This window comes from Xenopus tropicalis, chromosome 7, assembly GCF_000004195.4.
Source record: "Xenopus tropicalis strain Nigerian chromosome 7, UCB_Xtro_10.0, whole genome shotgun sequence".
NCBI lineage: Eukaryota > Metazoa > Chordata > Amphibia > Anura > Pipidae > Xenopus > Xenopus tropicalis.
Window position 1 is genome coordinate 104730806 of NC_030683.2, and position 15755 is coordinate 104746560.

The window sequence follows — 15755 nt, forward strand, 5'->3', positions numbered from 1 at the left end:
CAGTGCTCTGGCTGGGATTGAACTCATACTATATCATTTATGATTAAGTCCTTGATAGAATAATTACCAAGTTTCATGAACATATTCACCTATAAGTATGCAGTGGAACAGGGCCTACCAGAGTACCAGTGGGTCCTAGCATGGCAGAATTCCAGTCCATCCTTTTTCCCACCATGGTTCTTTACAAAAACATCTACTACTGACACAATCTATATCTAATTGTTCTGAGAGTGGATCCATGGTGCCAGCTCTTTAGTGGGCCCTAAGAGATCCAGTCAAGTGCTGTGTGGAAATGAGTTGGGGGATTTTGATTAGGGGTTACAAGAAGTTTTGTCTCTTTGTCTCATGGTCAGGGCAATTCTTATTCTGTTCTGTGAATCCCTACTTTTTGTGTGCTGATCATTGGCCAATGACTCTTAGCAACACTGTTAATATCTTGGAATTATAGCTTACTTAGAGTTTGAAACTTAGGTTCGCCATATGGCACTCCTACCATTCAGTGCTACACCTGCCTGTTGTTACATTTTATTAATAGTTGTATGTATGCACTGTACCTGTACATGCAAAGCAATCATTCAGTGGCCATTAACTGGGAGACGTTAAGTTAATTTGGCTAATTTGCTTAGTTCTTCAGTGTAAAGCCATCTGTTGGTAGCCTCACCAAACAAAAGATTCACCATATGAATTGTGGTCATATAGGAGAAGATTCTCCTATTCATGGAAGGTAACCCATAGCACTCAATAAGATGTTGGCTTTCTTTAATGTAGTTGCACTAACTGCCCCTTGTCTTGTGCTGAAAGGTATAATACAGAGAGGCATAATATTACATTAGGGCTCTTCTGTTCATTTTGCACTAAACAAAATAACATTGCTTGTTATTTATAACCTGTAGGTTGAACTTGGCAAGCAGGTGTTTGTATAGAACCTCAACTTCTATGTAACTATGTTTCATGTTTATTATTTTAGTACTAAGTCTGTGTCTCAGCACATGGTTATTTGTTATTGATACAGATTTTCTGGAACTCATTTCTTGAGGATAAATGAATACTTTAGTGCTACCCAATTGCAGAACAGATTTAGCACAAGCCTACATTGTATATTCAAAAAATTGAAATATATTTCTAATTTAAAAAAAAAAAGGCAAACTGTGGTCCTTCACGCTTTTATGCATCCTGCATATGAACGGACCAAGAAAAGAATACTCCTTAAGTAAATGACAGTATGTCTAGAAGTCAGCAAGAACACATAGGAATATGTTGCCCTGAGCTCCCCATAACCAGAGTCTTCCTGTTTAGAGAAAGTCTCCATTGAGTCTATCAGCCCTTAAAGAACAATGTCCTTGTTGTAGGTCTCCACAAACAGGTCTTGCCATGGAGCCAGCACAAAGTGTACACAGATTCACAGGCAATGCACGTGTCACGTCAAATTTTAATTAAAGGAAAATTACTTTAAATCTTACAAGGTAATTTTTATATTGTTATTCTAGTGAGCTTGTCAGGTGCCTAGTATATCACTTTGTGCCCTTATTATTGTAACCTCCAGTGTCAGAGTCCCTAGGTGACAGTTAAGGCTGGTGTGTGGAATATCTACACCGTTGCATTTGTTGTGGTGAGTACTCATGGCACATAGTCTAACAAACACCTCCAGCCTAAAGGGAAGTAAATGGAAACAATGGAAACCGTACTTCTTTTAGACAGGTTGACTGATGGTGCCACGAGTAACAGTTACAAAGCATGCAAAGCATGATGGGGACTGCTGTTTTTTTCAGGAAAGAAGCTCTTGAGTATTTGAAAATACATTTTTAATACAAGCAGTGAAAATGTACTTTGGTTGTTGATTATTCCCCCTGGCAGGTTCTAGTGCTTCTACTTGCTGGATCTATTTGATATGCTTCACTGATATAGTTCACTGGTACCATCCATTTGTAATGGCACTTAATTTGTAAGTGCCTAACTACTGGCTGTTATGGCTGAGCCCAGGTGGTGGGCTGTGCTTCAAGTAGAAGCCTACCCCATATTCATCTGGGTAGAACAGTAATGAAAGGGGCTGGTAATATTTAGATGCACTCAGTTCCCCATTCCCATTCGAAAATGTAGCTGACATCTGTGTCATCCAAGGCTATTATGATACTAAAATCTACAGTTAGTATTGATGTTGGTATATATGGTTTATGTATGTGAGTGTATAGATTGGTAAGTATAGGTTTGTGGGTGCTGGGTTCACTTGGAAGGGTTGAACTTGATGGACGCTGGTCTTTTTTCAACCATATGCAACTATCATAACACAGTCATGGGTAGGTGCACCAAAAAGCAGACATGTGCTCAAAGGCAATCACTAAAATTTCAGTTCATTAAAAACCCCTTGATAAAAATAAAACCCTTTGATTTGTGCAAATTGTTAATGGTGCACACACTATAATAAGCTCTAGAATAAAGTGGCGTGACTAAAATCTTGTGAAACACTGGTTAAATATTTACTAACATTGTCATCAAGTCTGAACACCTTGGGGCTGATTTACTTACCCACGAACGGGTCGAATGGAGTCCGATTGCGTTTTTTTCGTAATGATCGGTACTTTGCAATTTTTTCGTATGTTTTGCGATTTTTTCGGATTCTTTACGAATTTTTCGGATCCAATACGATTTTTGCGTAAAAACGCGAGTTTTCCTATCCATTACGAAAGTTGCGTAAAAAGTTGCGCATTTTGCGTAGCGTTAAAACTTACGCGAAAAATGCGCAACTTTTCGCGTAAGTTTTAACGCTACGCAAAATGCGCAACTTTTTACGCAACTTTCGTAATGGATACGAAAAACTCGCGTTTTTACGCAAAAATCGTATTGGATCCGAAAAATTCGTACAGAATCCGAAAAAATCGCAAAACATACGAAAAAGTCGCAAAATATTCGTTTTCAAGTCGGAACTTTTCCAATTCGGGTCGGATTCGTGGGTTAGTAAATCAGCCCCCTTGTCTTAAATCTACATATAGATTTACCAGGGATGGGCTCCATTGCCATCTCTAGTTTGGTCAGTACAATTCAGTTTTACCTAGATGAATAGGTGGTATTATACATAGTACACGACTAGAGAAATATGAAGAATAGAACAGATGTAGCTAGAGAGATGTAATATAGATAGAGACCAATGGGCCACTGCTGCAATTGGTACAGGGCCCCTACTCATCACTCCAATGACATAGCTCCCAGTCATTACAATCCTTATTCTTTATAGCAGCACTTCTATTCTTCACCTCCTGCATGTGAGGATGGGACACTTCAGACTAGAATTGCCCAAGGGATGGCTTTAGCACTAGTAGCCAAAATCCCTGCTTGGCTGGGAGTTGTGTGTGTATGTGTGTGTGTCGGGTGGGGATTGTCAGGTAGGTACATGGAAACTGTGTTTTTACAGTTATGCTAAATGAGTGAACAAATTAATCATTTAATTGCCATCCCTGGATTATACAGTATGCAATGGACTTACATACTCCAGAGACATATCCTACATTGGTAGACCTTGGTTATGGCAGGCTGTCCGTTTACTTTCTGGTATTTTATGGTGACTTTATGACAACATAGTTTTTGTGTAAATGGATCAGTCCTTCTATTTATATTTGCTTTGTGGGATCTGCTACTTTATTGCTCTTGCCAAGGGGACTGTCTATAAATTTCAATTGAATACAGCAGTGACTCTTGTGTGTTATACATTGTGCTGCTCTGCTAAAGTAGGGAAAGTGAATGTGGCAGCTTCCTTTTCAAAAGACCTTATGAATGGGAATGTGAATCTAATAAGAATAAGGCTATGGATAGGATATGGATCAGTCACAGCTTCCCTTGCATTGCATTAATACCAAATATTCACATTTTTATATCAGAATTTATCTGATGAGATGAATGTGGAAAAATAAAGGCTCTACATGAATCATGGGTATTTACTATTTGTATCCAAGCCTTACCCATTATGCCCTCAATCTGAAACTGAAGTAAAGTCATCAGAACAAATTATCATTCTACCCCTAATGAGGTGCTCCTTCTCTCAAAGCCTAACAAGATGCAGCTGGGGGTAAGAGATTGGTTTGTTTATACAGAAGGCTTCTTATTAGGGTGGTGATGTATTTTTTATTTTGTCCTACCAACTGGTAAGTAAAATGTGGCTTACATTCAGCAGTTTATTTATATACACTGTAGTAGTGTTACAGAAGCAAACATGAAGAGCAGGGTAACAGTTCATTATATTTAAATGCATATAAAGGTGTTACTGGTACTTAAATACCGGCTGTTTCTTAGAGAAGCTTCCAGGCACCACTTAATTGTCCTTGGTTAAAGGCTCACTGACAGTTTATTAGATTGCGCAGAATCAAAGTGCCGCACTTCATTAAAGGAATAATGTTTCTGCAACCTAAGAGAAATCTTGGAAGCTGTGATGCTTCTAGGATCCCTGCGGGCGGAACCTGAGGAGACTCATTGTTTATCTGCAGAGGTTCTGAGTGTGTGACAAAGCAACTAGGTTTGAGATTAACCAGCCCAAGGGCCTTTATTTGTTGACCCTGAAATAAATGCTGAGGCACAGCATATCGGCTTGTGCAATCTACCAGCTTCTATAATTCAAAGGAAAAGCAGAATATAATTATTTTATGGAGACTGGAACAAATATGATGATGGAGGAATCCTTACCTCTGGGTCTCACACAATATAAGGGTATGTAATTGTGTCTTACCAGTGGGCCTTCTCTTCACTCACAGATGCAACTTGTGCCCATTTGCCATTTACTAATTGGTGCAAATTTTTGTGCCCCTGGAATTTGGGTGGCATCAGGTAAGTGGACAATGGAGCAGCACTGTGCCACTGACCTCTTAGCTGGAACTCAAATTAAGCACAGGGCCCAATTTTTTTTGTTTATAGAGGGCTGTTTAGAAGGGTATGGGGTTGGGGTAGAGGGGGCCCCAAGATAAAATTAAAATTTGTGTTTGGCAAAGACTTGGGACTTATGGGACAGTGAGCAGATCATGAACAGAGATTTGTGATAATGGGGCTTGGCCAGGGAATATCAAGGGCCCCTTGATTATTGATGGTGGCCCTGGGGCTGTGTCAAGTGACATTTATGGGATCACCTTGTCTCTCACAGCAACTGTTTACTAAACAGTGAGCATGCAACCAGCATTGTGTTCTGCTCAAAATACTGTGTGAGCAGCTTAACAGCAGCCCTGAAAGCCCAGATACAAACTCCCGAGTCAGAACCATTTCACACACAAATTGCACTGAATATAATAAGTACATCTGCCATTTTACTGGTTCATTATAAGAAGCTTTGTATTTACTGTGTATAACTACACACATGTTTAGCCTTCATCATCTAGTTTTATATGTTTTGAGTCTATTCCTAATTAAATGCTCTTTTAATCAGCATATAATTGATGTTCTGTCTTGGTTTAATCACATAAACGACATCAATAAATAGAAATTAGCCACTAAATTAGAAAGCACTATCTTTTTTATGAGTGTGTATAAAAGATGTGCATTCCTCTGCCATAACAAGCTGGCAAATGATGGCCTGGAGGATCTGATACTAAATTGAGGGTGCTGCAGCAGCCAATTAGGAAACAGTGTATACATTTGTTCATGTCTGGTAGTAAAATGCCCCTTTAGGCTCTTACCCAGGCGTGGGATGCATCGTTTAAGTCGTACAAATGTTGAGCAGAGGTTGCATCCTCGGGGGTAGGGTTGATACATACTTTGCCCACGCCCTGCCAAAATGGTTCCTGATTAACCAGATTTTTATAAACAAGACAAATCTAGTTTGTAGGCCTATGTAGACAACAGGACAGTATGCATGTTTAATGCAATGGTTTGTTAACCCCTTATGTGGATTTGTAGTGGGCAGCTCTCCTATTTTTGGTTCCCCCTAGCCTATCTATGGGAGTGCTGCATACACAATGGTCTTACTGTGGCACTGATATCTCACTAATATGTCTGGACAGTAAAACAAAGGGTATCTCTGAATCTCAGCTTGCAGTTGTCTTTATATAAATGAACATTTGGTGCCAACACCCTGCTAAACGCCCTTAAATCTTAAAAAATATTCTTTGCACAAGTGCACCACGTAGAAGGGAACAAAGAATTCCCAGTTTAAAGAATTATCAGTAAAAGAAAACTTCAGTTTCATGTTTTATTCTCCATTCTTATTTGTCTACTGTAAATATTAGGAGGTTATTGTACAATAAGTGTGCTTTTCATTATAACCTCATTGGTGCCTAGAAGGGTTTGCCTGAGCTAATACTGTATCACAGATTGGACGGTCTTTTCACCTACCATAGCTCCCCTGTTGTGTTGTTATCCTCTTACAAGGAGCCAGCAGGTGTCATGACCTAGTCCTCCAGGGAGTGTGGCCACATATCAGAAGTACCATATGTAACAGATATTTAACAGGTTTTTATTAGCACAATGTTGCAAAATTAAAAAACAAATAGGGGCCCTTTAAATATCATATACTCCCACCTATACATTTGTCTTTTGTATGGTGAAACTAATAAATGTAGTATCTATCCTAATTTTAACATCCTTAATGCAGAAGCTAAATATTAAATCTTAAGTGCCTGTGTCACGGAAAAGTGCCGGATCCTAAACATTTCCTGCATACACAAGACAAACTGGTTTAACCAGAGAACTAATGGTTGGGCCCTCCTCGTGCATTCACCTGAAAAGTCTGTAAAGTCATATCGTACTGGGCACAGGATCTGCATGTTCTTTGCAGGATTCAGCATTCTATCTAGGCACCATCAGTTCGTGTTTAAGGTAAATTATTCTTGTCTTTGGCATAATTATACCCTATCTGCTTTCCTCCACTAAGTCAGGCTGGAGCTGAGACGCGTGTAGCAGGGAAGTGGGTGCTAATCTTGAGTAAGCCTGTCATCTGACCAGGGAACAAATCCCTGTGTGGAACTCTGTGGGTGAACTTGCCCTTAAGCAGGCAGACATTTACTGTGACATAGTTTTCTACCTGGTGTTATAATAACATTTTATTCTTCACTTCTCCTTTCCTTCACTTTTCCTTCTCTCTCTTTTTTTTCTTAAACTCGTTATGACTTTCCATTTCTTTCTGGTCGTGCTTTCCTTTTTCTGCCTTTCTGCCTCTCGAGTCTCAGAGTGCTCTCCTCTGGGTGTTGTCAAATGCCAAGAGAAAATAGAAACTCAAACAAGTCAGCAGCAGTCCAGGGCTCAAGAAGCACACCTTAACCCTTCGATAAAAAAGGCGTTGTCACAGAACAATGGGCTTCTCACAGGTTTATGGTTGTTGTTGAATAATATGCATTCTTATAAAGAAATGCGGCACAGGATCATGGGACCTGGAATGCCAGCTGCTTTATGTGTACTAGGCGCTATCACAACCTATAGACACATACACAATGTACAGGTGTTTTAGAAAGTAAAGAAGAGGGTGTAAGTGCAGATGAATTCTCTGTGCATAACAGTAGTATTGAAAGCTGCCTGGCTCCAGTGTTAGGCTAATTAAGACCTTTCCCAGACTAAAACACCCTTAAATACGGCCAGGTATTAGGTGTGCTTTACTCAGGCAGACATAACTGCAGACTTACTTGCATGAGATAAGTGGGATTATTCACTATTGCAAGTGCACTAGAAGCAAAAATGCCTGCAGATCACCATTTACCAGTGCAGGTGCAAACTAGTGCCCGCATTAGTAAATTGTGCTGAAGTTGCAGTTCTGGTTTCTTAATGTGTGTAAAGTGTCACTTCCCATGGGTCTACGTGCTTGGTGTCGAAACAGTGTCATTGTGAAAGGCAATTGCATGAATAGGTGCAACACACACACACAAGATTTCATTTGCGTCCGCAAGTGCAGTGCATAGACAATTTAGGTGCTTTTATATTTGGACTTTCTATAGACTAGCTCTCATTCATAAGCAGTCTGGAGTGCTTTGTGTAAATTAATAGGCACTCACTAAATACATCAGGGAGTTCGGGTGCTTATGTCCTGAACCCTTTACTTAAAAATGACCTTCGATGATTCTTAAGGCAGCTTCCACAAGTGCAGTGAGCAAAGTGCAATTTCAAGTGCAATCACCATGTTTTTCCCAGAATTCTGGCTTGCAGACATAAATGAGCCCCACATGCTCTTCAAGGCAGCTCCCTTGCATCTGTGAGTCCTGCAGTTTCCACCTTAAAGAAGACTAAATTAGTGAGTTGGTACTAGGTGCAAGGAGCATGTATGTGTGCAAGTACCTGTGTAAAAAGGGTTAACTATGAAATTTTGTGTGCAATATTAGATAGATATTATATAGATATTATCTTTGTAAATGTGCAATGAGGAATATGATCCAACTGCCTGGTATAATTCGTGCAGGTGTTCTGGTGGGTGAAAATTGTGAGCAACCCAAAGATCTTAGTAGTCAATAACCTCAGTTCTCACCGGAGGTTGGGATTGGCAGGTTCCCTCACTCATCCTGAATTGCTCAATGTGTAAATTAGTGTAATTTAGCCGTCCACATATGGTGCCATGGGACTGGACCACAAGGGAATCAACCTGTGTGTGGTCTTTTAAAGGCTGGATTACAAAAGGCAACTATTGGGTATAATGCCCAGCATAATTTTGCCCTGCAATGGTTACTTATGTTCTTCTTTATAGTCATGCCCATGTGCATCAGAAAACATGTTAGGATACATAAGGGCTCATTTACGAACGAAACCACAGTTGCATTCATACAAAAAAATGGATGCAGTGACACCATTCATTAAAGGTACTTATAGCCAAAGATATAGTTGTGCTTGGCGTGTGTGCAGCCATTGCACAAGTGCATGTATTGGACTTACGCCTAAAGAATTATGCAAGAACGCCATTTTGGCGGTGAGTGCTGAAATTGACTTGTTTGTTTGCTTGGAAAGCACAATCAATGAAGCTGAGAATCCAATAGTCAATCGATGGTGTTTTTTGAAAAGGGAACAATGTGAAATCAATATGGACAGCTTGTGTTTGCTTTTAACCAAGGCCCCCCTTAGCTCATAACAAGTGTACCTATATAGAATAGTTCCAAGAATAGGTAGAACAGGAAATGAGTTTTCGCTCCAAATCTTGCCCTATTTAACATTCAAGCTGATCTTAAAGAGAGCAATCCCCAAATTTTCCCCACCCTAACTAGTCTTCAGGCTCAGCTGTGCCAAACACTACTCCAAGCCCCCCCTGTGGGGCCAGCTACACAGTATGAGAATCATTGCAATACAGAAAAGAAAAAAAAACACGTGACATGTATATTAAATGCAAATCCATATTAATCACTATTTAAGCATCTGTTTTGTTTTCCACTGCATCATTTGCTTTTCCAGTCTATGTGGGCATCTTGGGTTTGAAGCTCACCAAAGCAGTGTTGTGAAAACAAACAGGAATGGATTTCCTTGGCTGCACTCCATTTATTTAGCCTCCTTAATTCTGTGCTCTGTTGCTTTCCTATAACAAGCTTGGGTCTGGTTTTACTTGAGATCCAGTACAAGATAAATACAAAGAATTACTATTTGCTCAGCCTAATGCCATGCCGAATGTCTGTGCCATGCTCTGCTTTCATCCAGATGCCTTTGGATGCTGATGTGTCAATGGCAGGTCTAACTGCATTCCAAAGTTTTGTTTAATCACTTCAGAAAAATCAGAAAAGTTAATTCAACCACTATTCCAAGAATATCTAGGGCATACGCCCCCCTCCCCCCCAATTCTTACACTAACTGGCCTGCAAGCTATCAAAAATAGCAAAAAGGCATTCTTTCCAAATCTTACATTAACTGGCCTATAGACTTAGAGTGGCCATACACGGGAAGATTTGCTCGTTTGGCGAGGTCGCCAAACAAGCAGATATTCTCCTGATCAGCCAATGATCAGACCCCGATTTAATGGAAAAGCAAACCTGCCCAATCAAGATCTGGCCAATTTAAGGCCAGATATTGGTCAGGTAGGCCTATGTATGGCCACCTTAAGCCGTTGCTCCCAGCCCTCTCATGGGGACCAGCCTCACAGTTTGAAAACCCATGGTCTATTGTATAATTAGGCACTATGGTTGAATTAATTGAACTTTAGGGGTCAAATGCTGGGAATTGTAATTCTGAAAGGCCCATATTACCAGTGTTTTGACTCACTGTCCCTTGTTTTTATACCTGACTGACTTCAAAGAAGTATTTCAATGATCATGTAGCCAGAATTTGAGGGTCTGATTATCTGCAAGCTATAGTTATTTTGCTTAAAGCAATATTCCTGTACTGTGCCCATAATAATAAAGCATATTACATACAGTATGCCAGCGGAGGCCAAAACAGTGTGGTGCCTTGGCACATTGGCCAAAGTGTCCCTGGAATTATTTTGCTGCCATGTCCTAGAAACCCAAAGAAAAATTAAGCATTTAACCAAAATGTAATCGATGATGAAAACAGGGGAATAATATTTTTTTCTGCAAACATGAATATTTGTGATTTTCCTTGACTGTGAGAGTGTGGGTATCTGAAATGTTCTTTGCTATATCCCATGCTATGTTTGTCTTTGATAAGCTTTTTTTACTGTCTGTTGCTTATTTGTAAATCCTGACAAATCTCTCCTTTGTGATTTCTTCTGCCTGTTGATGTTGTTGAATTCTCAGGTCATTCATGTGCACCTTAGAAATGGGGTTGGTCGGAAATGGGAGCAGCTCAGAATAAACAAAAATGTGTGTGTTGTTACAGTTTTATTCATCTACAATTGGCTGAGAATCTGATCCAGTGCATAGTTTGCACCTCAGAGCCATCACCCATTACTAGTTATTGGGTACTCACTGGTCACTGTCGTAAAACTTTTACTACATTTTTCCTTTATTTTCTGAGGGTGGTGATGATTTATTGGTTGGGTTTAATGATTTGTTTACTGTCTGTAGCAAGAACATTCTTATACAGTACTGATTATGAAATAGTCAGTGGCAAGTAATGAAATGGAGAGAATTTTTGCTAGAATTGAACTTTCTAGCTTAGAAGATGTTTGAAGCTGTAGTACAATAGCTAGAGGACCACAAGGATGGTTAGATAGGCCCAGGAGATAGCCTTGTGGCCCCAGGCTGTATGACTTTGTTTTTTCTACCCTTGGCCATATCCTTTACCTGTCTTATCCAAGGACACTGCAGGAGCTTCTGAGCTGGGCACAGTCGTAACCTCCTTCAGAAATTAAATTAGAACTTAAATTGGTTGTGACCTAAGGGGCATGTCATGATGTAAAGGGGTTGGGATTGGGGGGGGATCCGGGCATTACTGGCAGATAAGGAGATAATCTGGCTGTGAAGGGCACATTGGTTGGGTTAGAACGGTGGCATGAATGAATGGGTTAGATGTGTAAGTTGGTGTTTTATTATCTATGCCCCAAGTGGGATATTTTTTAACATTGCTTTTTATGGCACCAGAAATGATTTGATGTTATAGAATAACATGTTCTGTAACACTCTTATGGCTGTCCTTCTTCTGTGGGAGGCTACGCCAGTAGTCCACGGGGGAACTAAATGAAAATGGGGAAAGTAGGAGAAGAATATTTAGCAAGGAGTTAAAAAAGGAAAGAAGAGAGGAAGGAAAATCAGGGGATGAAAGTAGCTAGGGGAAGTGAAGTAGAAACAAAGAGAACGATACGCTTATGAGGAGGAATCTGTGGCAAAGGGGGCGTAGTTCTTGGTGAAAGTAAACCATGTGACTTCTGCAGACCCCAGTACTGTAGATGGCTGACTGGGACCCTGAATAGCAATTTTTATTTATTTCTGCAAAATGAGTCATCTCCCAAAGATTTGGGGTGGGCATAAAAGGACTTTGCTGTGGGGCCATTAACCTTTAGTAATGCCAATGCATTTTACTGAGACCCCTCACCATTAGGCCTGACACGGAATCTGTTGCGCTAAATATTTTAGGTGAAGAGAATTTCTGAATTTTTATTTACAATTTATTTCACATTTTGATGCCACTGCACATAAATCACTGTATGCTTGGGCTGACAAACAGGTTTTCTTGCCAAGTGACTTCTATGGCAGCAACATTTATTTGCATATGAAAAAAATGTTTTTATTTTGCCTTCATTGTGTAATTCAAGGGCTGCATGTATAAAATCTAAAAATGGCAACATAACACAATAAAGCCAGAACTCCTGCTTGCAGTAAATGGAAGTCACAGCTGGTATTTGTACAGCTCACAGGTGTTGGTTGGGAAACAATTCTCAAGGTCTTAAGATGCCAGAAATCAGTATATGGCTAGATACTATTGTATATGTTCTACATTGTAATTACAAAAGGGAAGGGGAAACTCCTTCATGAACATAATCATTAACACTAATTAGGACAGGCAGTTTTTGGTATTCCATGGCCGAAATAAAACTTCCACCCATAAGTGCAAATTTTGTGTTGTACAACAGCTAAAGCAAGGATCATTGGACCCAATTTAAAGGTAATAGTACCTTGCGAGTACTTCACAACCCTAAGTGCTCCTATTAATTCCCTGTAAGATGGGGATGGGTTGGTGTTGCGTGCCACTGTTCCATAGTGCTGTAAAGTAGTCTTAACACCCAAACCCTGTAAGAAACTATTGGTAAACTAAAGGCAGACCAAAAGGGTTATATACAGATGGCTCCACAGTTAGATAAGTGTTTGGAATATATATTTAGTTACCTTAACCTTTGCTCACCTGTGCAACATTTACCATGATAGGAGGTGATTAGTGTAACACATGTTCAGGAACTGAATCATGTTCCAATGATAATGTCATTCATAAGATAAGTATGAAATCCTTAGGAAAGTCAATATAATCCTTATTCTGAAATAGTGGGAGTGTAATGGGTTGTGTAAGAAGTACTAATGATCGACCTGTGGAACGATCCATAGTTTGCTCTAGTCACTTTATGTCCTGAAGTGCCACTTTCTTTTGACCCCATGTCAAATGTGCTGTTCTATACAACATTTCATTGATTTCAAAGTTATTTTTAAATGTATTTGTGGATGCTTAAAGCAGCATCAGCCCATTTCTGCTCTCTGCCCTGGCAGTTGTTTTACTAATGTAGTAAATGCCAGCAGGGAGATGATGGGCTCAAAGCTGCTGAGTTGGTAGGTTAAGCTGCTCCTTTATCTCCTGTTTACTCATATACATGTATTTGCCTTTCAGAACAAAGAAAGAAATATTCAAATGTTATCATGGCCGATGTGTCTCAGTATCAAGTGCACGTAAGTCAATTATGTTTTATTATACTGGGAATTACTGGGAATGTATAGATAGGGCATGCTGTCACTATATAAGCACATAAACATGTCTTTTCTAAAACTTACACAGTGCAGAAAGTAACTTCTCCCCAGAATCAGTTCTTAGTAGGTCAGGGAGGAGATTTGCCCAAGCCCCCTAACTTGTGAGAGTGATAGGGCTTGTGCGACTGCAGCTTGAATACCTTTTGCAAAAAGAAAGTCCAAGATTGTACAGGACTGGACTCACCCTATAATAATTCTCCTCTGTGCTCTTCCAGTGCAATAAATGTCTTGTTGCCAGTGTGTGCTCAAGTGCCTAAGTCTGGACCCATTTTTTCCTCAAATTGTACTACTGTACTCAAGTTTTCCCAAATTGTGCCTTTAACATTAGATTTTAGATTTAATTATTAAATTGATGTTTCATGTTCACATTATACATTAGATGTTAAATCTGAGACTCCCCAGTGTAAGCTGAGGCCTGCATTGTGTTGCTGACTGACATTTCCCGCTGCTTATACACAGGTACCTGGGCAACTGACCCTGGTTCTTTAGGGGTCACATAGTTTTGCTGCCCCCTTGCCTGGTCACCATGTCATTTGCACATAAATTACATTTAACCCTTATCTTATAAAACCATTAAATTACCTAAAAAAACAGGCAGCTTTGGACAGAGCAAGGAATGCAGGGGGGAGCTGGGTCCAAGATGCACCCTAAATATAAAAGTAAAAGGTAGGTATCCCTATGGCTAAGTCATTAATCACAGAAAGTGGCAGGGGCACACAGCCAGTTTGCCAGACATCAGCTTGTAATGAAAACTTTTTTGTACACCTTGTTTTGAGCCTTGTGGGCTACAGCCTCTTTGTGATCAATTACATGTCCTAGCAGAGATTTTGCGGTGAGCGTTTGATAAACCTAGGAGTGTCACTATGGGAATCTGCAGTATGGGAAGATTTGTTTGCTTCTGCTCTCAGAGGGGTCATTACTATGGCCACTCATTCATCTATACATAAATACAGTTATAGGACCCGTTATCCAGAATGCTCAGGACCAAGGGTATTCCGGATAAGGAGTCTTTCCGTAATTTGGAACTCCATACCATAAGTCTACTAAAAAATCAATAAAACATTAATTAAACCCAATAGGGTTGTTTTGCATCCAATAAGGATTATTTATATCTTAGTTGGGATCAATTACAAGGTACTGTTTAATTTCTACAAAGAAAAAGGAAATCAGTTTTAAAATTGTGAATTATTTGATTAAAATGGAGTCTATTGGAGACGGGCTTTCTGTAATTCGGAGCTTTCTGTAATTCGGAGCTTTCTGGATAACGGGTTTCCGGATAAGGGATCCCATACCTGTATAATGTTGGAAAGGCAGCCATAAAAAAATATCATGCCGGTTTCAAAAGCTGAAAAGCGAGAGGCGGTAAGAGTGACACCCGCAGGCACTTAAGGGTCCTACTCAATAAAACACGGCAGGTTTGAGAGATTTGGGAGGCGTCTTCGTTTATTTTGTGGCAAAATTACCATTTACTGTCTCTCCATGCCATGTTATTACTTAATCTTGAGGCACAGGTCAAATGTTAAATCAGGTCCTGCTGTTTGTCTGATCCACTCCCCTCACCTCAAATAATAAGGGGTCCTGCTCTTGAGCTGTGAGAGGCTAATAGCTCACAATGTTGCCATACTCCCATGTGGTAAAACTGGAATATTAAAGTGATACTGACACAAAAAAACAACTTTTTAAAATATGAATCTACATAAAAAGTTGCCTATAGGTCGTGTTGATCATTTTTTGCTGCTAGGTTTGCTTTTGTAAATAATTGTTACTTGAAATCCCAAAACCTGACTGTTTTGCCAACCTGACTGTCCCTTCTCAGCCTGTCAGTTATAGCTTCTAATGCTAATGGCCCCCTGCTGGACAAATATGGCCACCCCCTCATAGAGGGACATGGGGGATCAGATAAGGAATGTAAAAGCTTGGACAAATACTTTTATGGCAAAATTATAAATAGCATGCAAAGACATGTTATGTTATGATAGATGTAAAAATGGTTTCATTTCTGGTGTCAGTATCTCTTTAAGCTTTAAGTGCTACATGCTATGGGATGGTTGACTGTGCCATTATAATGGGTTTAATTGTAATTACTATGCAACAATATAGCATGGGGTACTGTATTTCCCTCTGCCCTTGGTTACACTACTCCTGCAGGAGATACTGAACCTACCCATGGGATTACTCAGAACTTCAGCACAATACACAGTCATGTCAAACAGCATCTCCTACCCTTTTTTATTTGCACATATTGCTTTATTGTACTCCAGCTATGTGGTACTTTACCTTTGTTGACCCAAGTCTGTCAAAGTCAACACCCAGGCCTCACCCATGTGAGACATCACCAGGGAAATTAGTTACATTCCAGATTTCTATAAATATGACTATACAATATACATTGTGTACATTGTATTTACAGAACATCTGGAACATAATATCTTGCCACTTTAAGAGTCTGTGTCAGTTTTGCACGGTTACTGCATGTAC

At 39.8% G+C, this 15755-nt stretch overlaps 1 protein-coding gene across 3 annotated transcripts in view; it reads left to right on the forward strand.

Annotated features, from left to right (window-relative positions):
• eps8l1 (EPS8 like 1) overlaps positions 1-15755 on the forward strand; it is a 44105-nt gene that overhangs the window by 14570 nt on the left and 13780 nt on the right. For 2 of the 3 annotated variants that reach the window (XM_004916236.4, XM_002938280.4), the window contains exon 4: positions 13141-13199. In XM_004916236.4, coding sequence (XP_004916293.1) covers positions 13141-13199 — 59 coding nt within the window. Of the gene's footprint in view, positions 1-6688; positions 6787-13140; positions 13200-15755 lie in introns of those variants that run through there. The other variant, XM_031905900.1, reaches the window with a different exon arrangement.